The following is a 14,396-nucleotide window of genomic DNA, read 5'->3' on the forward strand; positions in this document are numbered from 1 at the left end:
CCTCCACCTCCTCCACCTCCACCACCTCCTCCACTTCCACCACCCTCACCTCCACCACCTCCTCCACCTCCATCTCCATCACCTCCACCTCCATCACTTCCATCATCACCTCCACCTCTATCACCTTAACCTCCACCAGCCCCATCACTTCTACCTCCATCACCTCCGCCTCCACCACCTCTGCCCCCATCACCCCTACCTCTATCACTTCCACCTCTACCACCTCCGTCACCTCCACTCCCACCACCTCCACCACCTCCACATCCAGCACCTCCACCTCTACCTCTACCTCCTCCATCACCTTCACCTTCCACCCTCATCACCTCCAGCTTCCACCTCCCCACACCTCCTCCATTACCTTTTTTTTACTCACCCCCTCCTCTGTTTTCTTCACCTCCCCCTGATTTCCTTCATTATCCTTATCAACACTGCTGAACCCCATCCTGGGATTCTCCTAGTACGTGGCCAGCACTGGATACTCAGCCCCGGGTTCCATCACCAGTGGCTCCCGACCTGCGGTCGGGGGGATAGAGAGTGGTCCCCAACACAGACCTTGGCCACCAAGCTGGAGGAGGAGTGGGGCAGGGCCAGGCTGTCAGGCTTGCTCAGGGACCCCAGGCGAGTCCCATTCCCTTGGAGGCCTCAGTCCCTTCCTTTGTAAAGCCAGTGCGCCCCCTTCAGGCACGTCCCGGTGCAGGCCAGTCCTCCCTGGGCTCCTGAGCTTTTCCAGGCCCTTCCCTCTCCCCACCCACCACCACTGCCTCTCTGTGCTGCCTCCTGCCCTGGCCTCACTCAGCTCCGCCTCCCTGGCAGGGTCCAGCCTGGGGCCTCTGCACGATGGTTCTCTCTGCCTGGTTGCTCTTCCCCAGGTCCCCTCCTGCCCCCATCAGCTCCTTCTAGTCTCTGCTTAGATATCTCCTTCCCTGTGTGGCTACCCAGACACCCCTTGTCTAATCTCGCAACCATCCCTGTCACCCCTGCCACACTTCTTCTTCTTTTTACAACAGTTCACTCGCTCTGTTCAGGGTTCCCACTGAGTGAGGGTTTGGGTCCCGACAGGATGCGCACTCCCTGCAGCCAGCCCTGCACCTCCTCCAGGACCCTGGGGACTGAGGCCCTGATTCCAGGAGCAGTCACCCCCGAGAGGCTCTGATCTGAGAACTCCAGGTACCCCACCCATCCCGTCTCCCCAACGGTTATCAGTCTTTTTGGAATCTAAGGATGAGGATGACCTGGGGCTGGTTCCTGGGAGGTCCCCGAGACCCTGGGAGGATATCAAAGATCAACTAGAAGATACGGAGACCTATATCTGATGTAGCGGATACACGCCCACATCTGAGCCCATGCACAGGGCGCCCGGCAAACGCAGTCATGGTGGCTTTACCGTAGCGTCCAGCCTCCCGCCCCAGGGCACCGTCCTGGGCCTGCCCCACCGCCCCCAGCACCAACAAGCCGGTCGTTTTATTTTCTGGGCAGGTGGGATCAGGAAATCTCCGGGTGCGGGGTCCCGGCAGTGTGGCTGCCCCTTCGCTCAGTCATCCCTGACGTTCCCGCTGTGTCCAGCAGAGGGCAGCCTTCCCTGCCCCAACCCAGGAAAGGGCGGGGGCTGTAGGCTGTGTCTCGTTGGGGGGAAAAGGGGGCTGGACTGGGGGAGACCCTCAAGTTCCGGATGAAGGCATTTCCTGCAGACCCCCCTGGGATTTGGCCCCCACACACCAGCTCTGTCCCACTTCCTGCCTTTCTAAAAGTTGCTGGGGACAGCCGACCACCGGGCGCCCGAGAGGGTGGTCTGCCCTGCTGCCCTCTTGGACCCTGCCTGGTGTTGGACCATGTTAGCCTCAGTTTCCCCAACTGTAAGATGGTCTTGATCATGGCTGGGCTGTGGGGAAGGGTTTAGCCAGAAAAGTCCTGAATGAAGCCAGCAGGGCTAACACGAGGCTCCCGGCTCCTATCTGGGGGTCCATGAGAGGGGCTGGGCTCTGGGCGACACTTGCCTTCCAACCATAAAGTTTCTCCTTCCCTCAGGGAAGCCCTTAAGCCTTAGGTTTTCTCTCAGGATCTTCCTGGAGAAATGGAGAAGCTGGGGCCATGAGTAGAAAGTTGGCCAGAGAACTCCTACACATTCCTCAAGGCCCAGGAGCAATGGCCTCTCCCCAGGAAGTCCCTCCCTCCCCCGCAGCAGAGCCCGAGGTCCCTCCTCTGGGACTCCCAGCGGCCACTGTTCCTCCTTTTAGCCTCGTGGGGCCCGAGATCTTTCTGTTGCCCAGCACAGAGTGGAGGTACACGCAGTGCCTGAGCGATTGTGCAGTGACTACCACGTTCCTGAGTTGCCCCACACGAGGGTGGCAGAGCGTGGGGGGTCTCAGCCCAGACTGCAAGACCCTGTTGGGGAAGACCAGCAGCCACTGCCCTGGAGCGCCGAGTGGGACCGTGGGGCTCCCTGAGTGCCCTCAGCAGGAAGCCAGTAGCTGAGCAGGGGCCCTGGATTCACTCATTGCTGGGGCCCACTCGTCAACCCCCATTACCTTCCAAGAGTGGACCAGCCCCTCTACTCCTCCTCCTTTCCCCATCATCCTCCAAGAGGGGACCAGCCCCTCTCCTCCTCACCCTTCCTTTTCTACTCACCCTCCCTTCCCTCTCCCCCCCTTCCCCCCTCCCGCTTCATCCTCCTGTTCATCCGGAGGCCTTCGGAGGCGCTGGGCTTGTAATGGGGGAGCCTCCAGGATGCAGCATCTGCCTTCTCCCTGGGGGGGGCCCATGGGTGCCTCTGCACGTGCCTGACATTGGCGGCATGTGGGCTGAAGGTGCCAGCCTCTGTCCACTGTCGGGTGTGCCCGCGTGGGGCTGCCTGAGGCTTCCCAAATGTCCCGGCAGGGTGGAGGGCGAAGTCTGAGTGAGGTACTGCGCAGGCGCTCAGCCACAATGCGGGGGCGGCAGCCCTGCACATCCAAACCGCACTGGAGTGAGGAGCTGAGAAACCTGTGACTGTTAGCAGAGCTGTCCCAGTTCCGGGCGGGAAAACGGGGGTCAGCCTGTGGGGGCCTGGACGGACGGTGGATGGGGCAACGGATCTCGGTGTGACATCCGTGTGTGGGATGCAGCAGGCTCACGGTGTGGACACGAGACGTGAGGGTTGTGGGGTGTGCAGGCTCTTGGGATGAGTGCAGCTGTCACCCCGCAGAAGCCTGCGGTGTGGGATATGCATCCATGTCCACCCAGCCCCAGGGTGGCTCCTCTCTGCCTCCCCCTGCTCCCCTCACTACTGCGCCAACGGTGATGCGGGTGGGCTCCGTGGGCCGAGTGGCCTTGAACGCACACCCTGGCGTCTCTGGACATCAGCTTCCTGCTTTATCAAGCGGACGCAGTGACCCAGAGCCCTGTGTCCTCACCGGGCAGCAGTCCTGAGAGTCACGAAGGAGTGAACGCCAAAGCGTGGACCTGCAACCCACTCATCCATTCCACATTCAGGGAGCAGCTACTGCCTGAGGCCAGAGAGCGGCAGCTCCGAAAACTGGCCTCCGCTCACAGTCACAGGGCCAGCTCCGCTCTGAGTCCAGGAAAGCGGGAGGGAGGACGCCTTTGGGTGGGGACTGGAGTGGAGGCGCGGGCCCCACTGGTCTCTGGGAGGCCTCCGAGTGGATACACAGCTGGCTGGGAGGGAGAATGGACCAGAAGACCAGGCTCAGGCATCCGGACAGCTGCAGGGAGGGTCCCTGAAGCCCAGTGGACGCCAGCAGTGCTGGGGGGTGGCACGGCAGGAGAGGCACAAGCCAGGGTGGCGCCAGGAAGAGGGGGACGTGGAGGCTCCTGGGGGTTTCCAAGGTCCAAGGAGATCAAAGAGCAACTAGGGGAGATGGAGACCAGCTGGGCGATACCCAAAGGGAGAAGAAGAAATGGCCTCAGGATGCAGCAATGGGCGATTCAAGTGACCGTCCCCTGCCCCTCTGTGCCCGACTCTCTGTAGAGCGCCCCAAACCATGAAGTCACGCCAGTCTACCCCGCAGTGTCCTGGAGCCGGATGCCCTCTCCCTCCGGCCACCTCTGGTGCTCAGCCCCGGCTTCGTGGAGACAATTCAATATGGAGCCCGGTCTCCGGCTGGGATGATGACCCGTTTCCTTAGCGACGCATCCTGCCCCCACCACCAGCTGCCCGGCCCCAGATATGGGATGCACTGATGGCCCCCGCCATGCTGCTGTCTTGTCCCCCTACACATCCCCCCCACGGCCTCTCCAGACCCGAGTCAGTGGGTGACTTGCCCAAGGTCACATGTCCAGTAACTGTGGGGGTCCGGGTCACATACCTACACCCTCTGTCTACACCCTGTACCCCTGAGGGAGCTGGAAAATTGAGTCGCATGGGTGGGAGGCACTGAAACCTTCTCCAAGGAGACGGGGCTGAGTGATGCCCCAGGCGTGGACCCCCAGAGGCCTCCCCAGCCCCTCATCTGGCCCTACTCCGTTCCCGCTACTCCTCCACTCTGGGTGGCTTACCCTCCCCAAGCCTGCCCTGCCTGCATCTCACGCGGCCTCGGAGCTCACCTTGGCCTCGGCAGGCGCCCAGCCTTGGGAGGGGTCCCTGCCCGCCTCCCTCTTGTCCCCACCCCTCTCCCTGCAGCTTTCCCTGCCAGCCTCCCCTGATGGGATTTTAATGACTGCATTTTCAAATTAGTTCTGAGCCTTTCAAAGATTCAACCCGGAAACGCGTTTCCACTTGGACTCTCGGGCTGTCCCTCCCTCGTGGCTCCATCTGGAGGCTGGACCGCCATGGAGTGGGGGCATGGGGGTGTCAGGGGGCACCTCTCACCCTTGGTCATTCAGCCACGGAGACCCACCCCATTCAGGCACCTTCAAGCAGGGCAAATCGAGTGGGCAAACACACACACGCACAAGGCGTTGATTTAAAAAAAAAATGTGATGGAGACGCAGAGCCTGCAGTGGGAAATGGATGTGAAGAAGATGACAGGAAAGGAATCAGTGATAAGAAGCAGCTGAAGCGGCCACCCAGAAAGGGGCTGAGGAGGCTGACCCAGTGTTTCAATTATTGGGAAATTAATCCACAGATAAACTCACACTCATAAAATGATCCGCCCCGGACGTATTCATTGCAGCTGCTATGGTGACCGCTAACGACTGGAAACAGCCTAAATGTCAGCGGGGCGGGAAGTGCTTCAGGAAAGCCTGAAACCACCACTGAATCAGAGAGTACTAGGCGGCCGGAAAAAATGACCAGGACGCGCGCTTCACGGATCTGAGCAAGGGGAAGAATCACGGAGCATATGGAGCTCCCCTTTCTGCAATAAAAAAAAAATAAATAAATAAATAAATAAATAAATAAATAAATAAATAAAATTTATTCCTGGAGCCTTTTGCAAGGAGAAATACAAACTGTGATTTGCAGAAGGGAGGGCAATGGAAGGCCCCTCATCTTCCATTTAAATTCAGAACCTGGCGAATGTGTTAACTCTTGTAAAATCATGTTGATTGATTGACTGATTGATTGATTGATTGATTGATTTATTATTTAGAGACAGGGTCTGCCTATGTTGCCAGGCTGGAATGAAGTGAAACAGTCACGTCTCACTGCAGCTTCGACCTCTCTTGCTCAAGAGATCCTCCTGGCTCAGCCTCCTGAGTAGCTGGGACCACGGGTGTACACCACCACATCCGGCTAATTTTTGTTTGTTTGTTTGTTTTTGAGTTGGAGTCTCTCTCTGTCGCCCAGGCTGGAGTGCAATAGCACAATCTCGGCTCACTGCAACCTCTGCCTCCTGGGTCCAAGCGATTCTCCTGCCTCAGCCTCCCAAGTAGCTGGGATTACAGGCACCCGCCACCACGCCCTGCTTATTTTTGTATTTTTAGTAGACATGAGGTTTGGCCTGTTAGCTAGGTTGGTCTCAAACTTCTCGCCTCAGATGATCCGCCCACCTCGGCCTCCCACAGTGCTGAGATTACAGGCCTGAGCCACCGCGCCCGGCCACATCCAGCTAATTAAAAAAATTTTTTTTTGTAAAGATGGGGACTTTCTGTTGCCCAGGCTGGTCTGGAACTCCTGGCCTCAAGTGATCCTCTTACCTTGCCTCCCAAAGTGCTGGGACTACAGGCGTGAGCCTCCCTGCCTGGCCAAAAGAATGTAGAATTTTTTAAGGAACCAGGGAGCAAAACCAAGGGAGGCGGAGGAGGGGGGGACGAGCGTGTCCTGTGTTGATAGGGAGGAAGGCCACTCGCGCCTGGTGGGGCGTGGTTTCCCCGGGGGGTGGGATGCGGGAGTGGGATGGTGGGCGCCTGCTGGGGGCTGCGCTTTCCTGCGGAGCCCGCGCCAGTGACCCTGAGGCTCCGAGGCCGCGGGCGCGTGGTCCCGGGTCCCGGGTCTCCTGGTGCCGGGGCACGTGCGTCCAGGTCCTGCCAGGCTCTTGGGGGCTGGGCGCGCTCGGGAATCCACACACCCGCCAAGGACCGACGTGCGGAACGCGGCGGGCCCAGCTCGACTCCGCAGCTTCCTGGGTGCTGCGGGACGGCGTTTGCTGGGCGATGGAAAGTGAGGCACAGTCACCCCCCCAGCAGGCCCTCGGGAGGGAAAGGGCGCTTGGAAACGCGTGGACTCCTGCTGCCCCGCAACTAGCGTTCCCCACTCCCGCATCCCACTCCCTGAGGGTCGGCTCAACCTTCCCAAAGCCCCAGCTCCAGGGAGGAGAGCCCAGCAGCATCTGTCCCGACTCCCAAAGAGGAGGGCAGGAGGGCTGGGGTCGCAGCTGGGGGCGCACGGAAGGCACGAAGGACCCCCAGCCGCCAGCACGAGGGTCTCCGGACGGCACAGCCGCTGCGTCCAGGGAGAGATGGGGCTTCATCCAGATGTCCCCGCACCTCACTTTGGGGCGTTGCTGGCTCAAGACTCGGCCCCAGGGCGGATGGGGGTCCTGGGTCAGTCTGCGCTCGTCCCAGTGTGAATGGAGCCATCAACACACGTGTCCCCCGGTGCTTCTACACCTGTGACCCGGGCACGCCTCTCCAGCAGCCTGTGCCAGGCACATCTTGGAGCCTCTGTTTCTCTCAGCCCTGAGTCTGTGGCTCTGTGCTGGGAGGGCTCCCCCATCGCCCCCCACATCTACCCACACTCAGGACTCAGGAGGGGTGCCGGTTTCTCAGCCCCTCACATTAGCATCTACTTGGCAGAGGGGAAACTGAGGCCATAGGTGTCCCAGGGCTGCCGGAGGTCAGGTGGGTCTCCCTGGCTCCTGGTCCAGCCCCTCCCCTCCCCCACCAGTGCTTCCCTCCCTATTGATCAGGGCCCACATTTAATTAAGAACTTGATTTCAACCAGCACCAGCTCCCCAGGTTAAGTCGGGCTGCCTGCCAGAGACTTACAAAGGCTCAGCCTCCCTCCTAACAGCCGCTCAGGACTTTCCCACCTCCCAGCCTTTGTCCCTGCTGGTCCCACCAGCCAGAAGTTCCCTCCCACATCCACGTGGGAGGCCACAGTCGGACACTGTAGGACACCACAGGAAACCACATTTTAATCTTAGGGCTCTGGGGAGCCACGGGGCAGGGTGCCAACCAGGGGACAACGAGCTCCAAAGTGGCCATGCAAAGCTCCCTTAGGATGTAGGGAAGATGGCAGCAAGAAGGAGGAGTGGGCTGGGCGCGGTGGTTCACGCCTGTCATCCCAGCACTTCGGGTGGCCGAGGTGGGTGGATCATCTGAGGTCAGGAGTTCAAGACCAGCTTGGCTAACATGGTGAACCCTCGTCTCTGCTAAAAACACAAAAATTAGCTGGGTGTGGTGGCACATGCCTGTAATCTCAGCTACTTGGTAGGCTGAGGGAAGAGAATCGCTTGAACCTGAGAGGCAGAGGTTGCACCACTGCACTCCAGCCTGGATGACAAGAGTAAAATTCCATCTCAAAAAAAAAAAAAAAAAAAAAAGAGGAGGAGTGGAGCTGGGAGGCCATGATGGAGGAGGAGGAGACCACCATAGTGGTTTAGACTAGAGTGGTAATGGTTGTTGGAGAAGCAGCATGGAATGGGAGGGAGATTCAGGGAGAAGAATGAATGGTTCATGATTAGTTCTAGGACTTCAGGCTAAGAGGACTTCACAGCCAAATGCCAGCCCCAGCCCCTCACCACTCAAGAGACTCCCCCAGACTCCTCTGTGATGTGGGGGTGAGCGTCCCTGTCTCCCAGGCTACAGAAAGGAATTACTGGGACTGAGGCTGGCGTTGGGAGGGGGAGGTCTTCAGGGACAAGCAGAAGTGGGGATGGTCCTGGGGTCTCCGAGCTGGACTGGATGAAGCTGGGACCTTGCCCTCCCATCCTCTCTGGGAGTCTCTGGTGGTCTCCCAGCGGAGAAGACTCACATGCCTGCAGCACCATCACACTTGGAGGAGCTGGGGGGCGGGGAGAAGCCCAGCGCAGGCCTCACCGCCCCTAAAGGATGTGGCTCCTGTGAGGTGGGGAGGCGGAACTGGTGGGTCACCTGGCTCCACCTGAGGATCGGCCAGCAGCTGAGAACGTGGAAAGTGCCACCACCCTTTGTTCCCTTCTCTGTGGTCCTTGACCTCAATACACCTCCAAGCCTTCATCTCCAAGCACCACTTTCCTGGAATGCTCCCCAATATCTGCTGGAGATCAGGGAGCCTGGGCATCCCCAGCCTAGTGTTAGGCCCACCAGACTCAGCGGGGTCGGGGGCGCTGAAACCCCCATGCCCTGGTCCTGTATGGCTCCTCCTGGCGGAAGCTGGCTCCAGATCAGAAGCAGTGTGGGGCTCTGGCAAGCGCCTTTCTCTTCGGCCTCAGCTTGCTGGTCTGTAGGGTGGGTATGGGAAGTGCATCCGGTTTAAAAGGTCACGCCAGGCAGGTAAGCTGAGGAGGAGGCGGAGGGCTGTGGGTACCCAGTGGGACCCCTCCCCATCTCCCTCCCCGCTCTGCGTGGGAGGCAGGAGCCTGATCCCTGATCCTGGCCCAGGTTCCTAGCTAGGACTGCTCCTCCCCAGGTCCTGAGGTTTTTAAGGGAGGGTGCTGGTTTGGGGTGCCAGAGTCACCTGGGCCTCACGCACAGCCCCACATGCGTCTGGTTCTCATGGCCCTGGGCACAGTATGGGTCAATCCCCACTCCGTACATCCCTGTGGAAACCTATGGTGTCCCCTTCAGACCCCTGAGCCCCTGTGGCACCTCATACCCCCTCTCCTAGGCGTCATTTCATTCTGCCCATTTCTCGGATAAGAAAACTGAGGCTCAAGCCCTTTTGCCAGGGATCAGCCAGGGACAGAGCCCAGGGGAGGCCCGGGTCTCCAAGCTCCCAACCTTGGTTATCTCTACTGTCTAATGGGGCAGGGCATCTTTTTCTAGGGGTGTTGGTAAGAGGCATGGACTCCTTGCAGTGGAAAGTGGGGTTTTTGCATAAGGCACAGGGGTCTTTACCTCCCTCCCCCTTCCCCTTTCTTCCCTCCCTTCCCTCTCCTCCTCGTTCTCCTCTCCCCTGTCATCCGGCCCCTTCATCTAGAGTTTGGGTGGGGGTGTCCAGAGTGCTTGTGGAGGGGCGGACACCTGTCGCTTTGAAGGGGTTCCCGGATTGCCTCTCCCATTTCACCAACAGCCCTTGACAGTGGCAGCGGGTAGCAGGGAGAAGTGGGGGAAGGAGGGCCTGTATGAGCCCAGGTGGGGAAGAGGTTCTGCCTTTTTCCTTTCCATGTCCATCCCCTCAGGTGCCCAGTCCCTGGCATCCCCCTGCTCACCCACCACCAAGCAGAGGTGCCCAATTCCTGCACCAGGTGTCCTCAGCGTGCAACTCCATACACAGCTCTGGTTTTTGTCCCTAGGACAATTTGTCCTGCTTAAGGGCAAAGCATCCCATCCACCTGCGGGGAGGGGTGGAGGGGGGTCCTCCCTGCCTCAGTTTCCCCCACACTGGGCTCCACCATCCCTCAGGGATTCTGGGCTCCTGCCTCCCCATGGTGCCCAAGGAGGAGATGAGGCCCTTCTTTCAACCACCTCCATCTAACTTTGTATTATGTATATACATATTTTTTTCTGATCAGTTACAAAAAATACTTTTCCTCTGGAGTTGCAATTTAAACAATATTTGAAGACGCCCGAAGCTATCGACCCAGCGACGGTGATGAATTAGAGACGGTAATTCGAATTCATCGACCGCCCCCACCCCTGCCGAGGAGCCCGCCCGCCCCTCCCCCAGCCCCTCTCCCATAATTACTGCTGGAGACGGCGCCAGGGGAGGGCTTCGACCAGGAGGCAGCTCCGAAGTGAGGGACTCGGAGGACCTTGGGGTGGGGGTGGGGTGAGGCTCCCAGCCCCATGGGAATGGACGTGGGGGCTGCAGGACTCCCAGACGACAGGGGTCCAGAATCTGACAGAGCCAGACCCAGAATTCCGCCCATCACACGCACATTTTACAGATGGGTAAACTGAGGCACACAGAACAGGCAGTGGGGCCGGGACTCCGAGGTCTGCGGTGGGATTTCTTGCGTACTTTAGTGAAACATAAAAACCATCCATTCCTCTCTCCCCAGTCCTACCCCGTGGGGAAGGAGGAGGGGCTGTGGGAGCTCCGGGCATAGAGGCAGCCTCCAGCACCCAGAGTTTCTCCCCTGTCTGTCTCTCTTTTTCTTTTTTTTTTTGGTCTCTCTGCCTCTCTTTTCGTCTCTCCTTCACCTCTGTTCCTTTCTGAGCTTCTTTTTCTCTCCTCCGCTTCTGTTTCTCCCGCTCCCGGTCTCTCCCTCCCCACTCTCTGGTTTTGTCTCTCGACTCCTCCCTCTCTCCATCTCCCCTTCTCTCCCTCCTTCTCCGTCTGCACCTGCGGGTCTTTCTCTCTGCCTGTCCCTGTCTCTCTCCTGGCCCCGGCGCCCGGCGGGACACTCGGTACCTGCAGAAACGCGTGGCCGGCCCGAGCTGGGCAAGCGCGATGGGAGACCCGGGGCGCAAAGTTCTTGGAGGAGGCCTGGGGAGGCCCGGGGAGGCCCGCGGTGTTCGCGGAGCTGGGGATGGGGATGCGAGAGGAGAAAGGGCGGCGAGTTCTCTGCTGCGGGGTTGAAATGATGCAGAGGGGCAGAGTTCCCTTTCGAGCACCAGCGTTGGGGCCTCGCCGCGTTAGGTGGAGATGGGGACGCACCCGGCCATCTACCCCTAACTGCCGCGATTTGCCGCCACTTAACTGCTTTTCATTTGCGCAGCGACCGGAACTAAAGGCCTCCGCCTGAGCCTAATGACCCCGCGGCCCTCGCCCCCCACCACCTCTTACGCCCCAGTCGGAGTCCGGTGGTGTAGATGCGGCCCGCAGCGCACCTGAGACGCGACAGGTAAGCAGCGTTGACGGCGTGAACCCCGCGACCGCGGGTCTTTGCTTGGCCGCGCGAACGGCGTGGGCAGCGGACCCGGCAGAGAGGAGGCGGGCAGGGTGGTCCGGGTATATCATCCTCAACACCTCAGCGCCCTGCGGGAGGCTCCGTGATGCCAGGCGCTGCGCTCACCCCTCCGGTTCCCCCACGCACCCCTGAGGCGGCGACTGTTCTAACTCTCCGTCCGTCGACGGGAAACCCAGACTCCCACAGCTGAGGCTGTTTGTCATTGTCACAAGTCAGGAAGGCGAGGCGCAAATGCAGCCTGTTTCCCCATCTGCAACTCTCCCCGTGGCAGGAAGGGGACGGCGGAGGCCTGGATGGCGCTGGCGCCGGCAGAAGCGAACACAGACCTGGGAGACCTGGGTGCAGGGTCGGGTGCAGGCGAGGCAGGCGATGTCCACTCAGGGCGGGTGCTCGGTGCTGCTGACCCGGCTGCGGGGAGCCCACCCCCATGGGACTTCTTGCCTGCGGTTTGCCCTTCTGTGACGCTCTGGCTGATGTTTTCTGTGGCCCCCAAATCTGCAATTGCAGTACCGCTAATGGGTCATGTTAGTTACATAACGTGGTAGTGGGAAAAATGGAGAGTGGTGTGGACTCCGGTTCCACCCACGGTGGACACAACGTCCCCCAAATACGTGCTGCAGAGGAGGCAGCAGGTGGTGGGTATTGGGATATAGAAGCCATCCCTGCCTTACTGGTGTGATGGCAACCACTTGGTGTTTAAACGTCAGAGCTAGGCCCGGTGGGGTGGCTCAAGCTTGTGTAATCCCAGCACTTTGGGAGGCAGAGGCGGGCGGATCACCTGAGGTCAGGAGTTCGAGACCAGCCTGGCCAACATGGTGAAACCCTGTCTCTAATTACAAAATAATAATAATGATAATAAATAAATAGCCAGGAGTGGTGGTGGGCGTCTGTAATCCCAGCTATTCAGGAGGCTGAGGTGGGAGAATCGCTTGAACCTGGGAGGCAAAGGTTGCAGTGAGCTGAGATCACACCACTACACTACAGCCTGGGCAACAAGAGTGAAACTGCGTCTCAATAAATGAATAAATAAATGGTCAGAGCTGTCAGAGGTGTGCCCTCTGCCACCTGAAGCCTCGCACTGCACCTTGAGGGCCGTGACTGTGTGCGGATGTGACTACCTGTCGGTGGTGAGCACACAGGTGCCGCTGTATGTGTCATGGGGGAGGGGAGCAGCACAGACTGAAACCATCCAGGTTCATGCGACCTCCCTGGGCACAAGGTTACCCTGCCACATGCGAAAGACTATTTATTTTCCTGTGCCCCAAAGCAGAAAAATCTAAGAATCCCATAAGAGGTTCCAGCTAGCCACCTTGCTTGCTCTGCAGAAGGGTGAAACTGAGGCTGGCCTGTTGGTCCAGGTTCCCAGGGGGTTGTCTGGTCCTCCTGGAGTGGAGGGAGGGAATGGCTTGCTAGGGAGGAACAGGACAGGACCCCCGCTGTACTCTTTCCCCAGCCCCCTGCCTGGATGGGCTGCCTGGGGGCACAGCCGCAAACTCCCTCTGCCTCTTTGCTAGTGGGGCACCTCCCAGAACCCCCGCCTTTCTCGCCCTTGTGCTCAGAGAAGCGATCGATCAGGCGCCAGCCACCGCGGCTATTGTCCCTGTGGCCCGGGTGGGCAGCCCCCTCCCCAGCACCACCAGGGGAGGAAACCCCCACTTAGGCCAGGGGCTCTCCTGCACCCCTACACCCCCACCTAGGAAATGGGGGCCCGGCCGGGCTGTCTGTCAGAGGGCAGGTGTGGACTTAGCTGCTGTCAGCTGGGAGGGAGGAGGGAGGAGGGTCCCTAGGGGGCCGACGGCTGAGTATGAGACAGAGACAGAGGAGGAGAGACAGGGGGAAGAGAGAATGAGCAGGAACAAGAGCAAAACGGAGAGCAAGAGAAAAACAGGGATATCAGTGTGTTCCGACCGAGAGAGGAGAGAAGTGGACATGAGAGACACAAAACCCCAAAGCCAGGCGGGCAGGGCTGCGCACACCCGAGCTACCACCAAACTGCGCGGGGCGGGCGCCGGCTAGGGGTGTGAAGGCCTCCAGGCGGTGCGGGCCGAGGGTCCCCCGGGCCGCCCCTCCCCCGCCATTCTCGGGTGACCTTTGCCAGCGGCCGGAGGGGAGAGGGAGGGGGTATCGATCGCGGGGCCGAACTACAAAGAAGCGCGCGCTGGGGCGGGGGGGGGGGGGGGGGGGGGGGCCGCGCGCGGGGGGGGGGCGGGGGGGGGGGCGGGGGGGGGGGGGGGGGGGATGAGCGCGGGCTCGGCCTCTGCTGCTGAGCTGCGGGCGCCCGCTGCACGGTCTCGGGGCTCTGTGGCCCGGGGCTGGGGCCTCAGCAGCCCCTCTCCACCCATTCTGGAGGAGGGGAGTGGTACCTTGGCGGACAGCAGCTCGTTCGGGGACACAGCTCCCCCCAACAGGCGCGCGCGCGCGCACACACGCGCACACACACACACACACACACACACACACACACACAATGAGCTTTCCTGAAGGCTGCTTGGGGAGAGGCTCGGAGCCTCCCAGCGGTCTAACAAGGATTAGAGAACCCCTACGCGCTCCCAAAAGGGCAGGAGCAGCGACCCGGGTGTGGGGAGGCGGCACAATCCCTTTCTCCCTTCTGGTAACCGTACAAACGGGCAGCGGCGCGGATCGCGGTCTAGCTTCCTGAGAGGGGTCCCGGGCTGCCGGGGCGCACCAGTGGGGCTTGGGGAGCTGGACCCGGACATCGGGCTGCCGCCCCGCTAGGTGCTCGGGAGTCCACAGCCGGCGCCCCTAGGGTCCGGCCGTGCGCGCCACGCTCCTACCTGCCAAGCGCAGCGCCGACATGCGCTGAAACTCTGGCTCCTGCAGCCACTTCCACATCCTGCGGAAGGTCTCCCGGCCGGATTTGAGCTTGCTCCACGGCTTGGGGTTGCGCAGCAGGTCAGAGAGCGTGCCCTGCGAGCGACACAGGATCCGCTGCGCGAAGATTGCCTGCGGGATGCTGTAGCGCTTCAGCTCCGCCGTGATGCGCTGCGCCACCTCCTTGGTGTT

At 60.4% G+C, this 14,396-nt stretch overlaps 1 protein-coding gene across 1 annotated transcript in view; it reads right to left on the reverse strand.

Annotated features, from left to right (window-relative positions):
- Positions 1-14,390, reverse strand: part of ONECUT3 (one cut homeobox 3) — a 27,590-nt gene extending 13,200 nt beyond the window's left edge. The window contains exon 1 of the mRNA XM_023183680.3: positions 14,168-14,390. Within this exon, the coding sequence (XP_023039448.2) occupies positions 14,168-14,225 (58 nt within the window). The 5' untranslated portion in view covers positions 14,226-14,390. The remainder of the gene's footprint in view (positions 1-14,167) is intronic.
- Positions 14,391-14,396: the final 6 nt, after the last annotated feature.

Source organism: Piliocolobus tephrosceles, chromosome 21 (assembly GCF_002776525.5).
Source record: "Piliocolobus tephrosceles isolate RC106 chromosome 21, ASM277652v3, whole genome shotgun sequence".
In the NCBI taxonomy this organism is placed as follows: Eukaryota; Metazoa; Chordata; class Mammalia; order Primates; family Cercopithecidae; genus Piliocolobus; species Piliocolobus tephrosceles.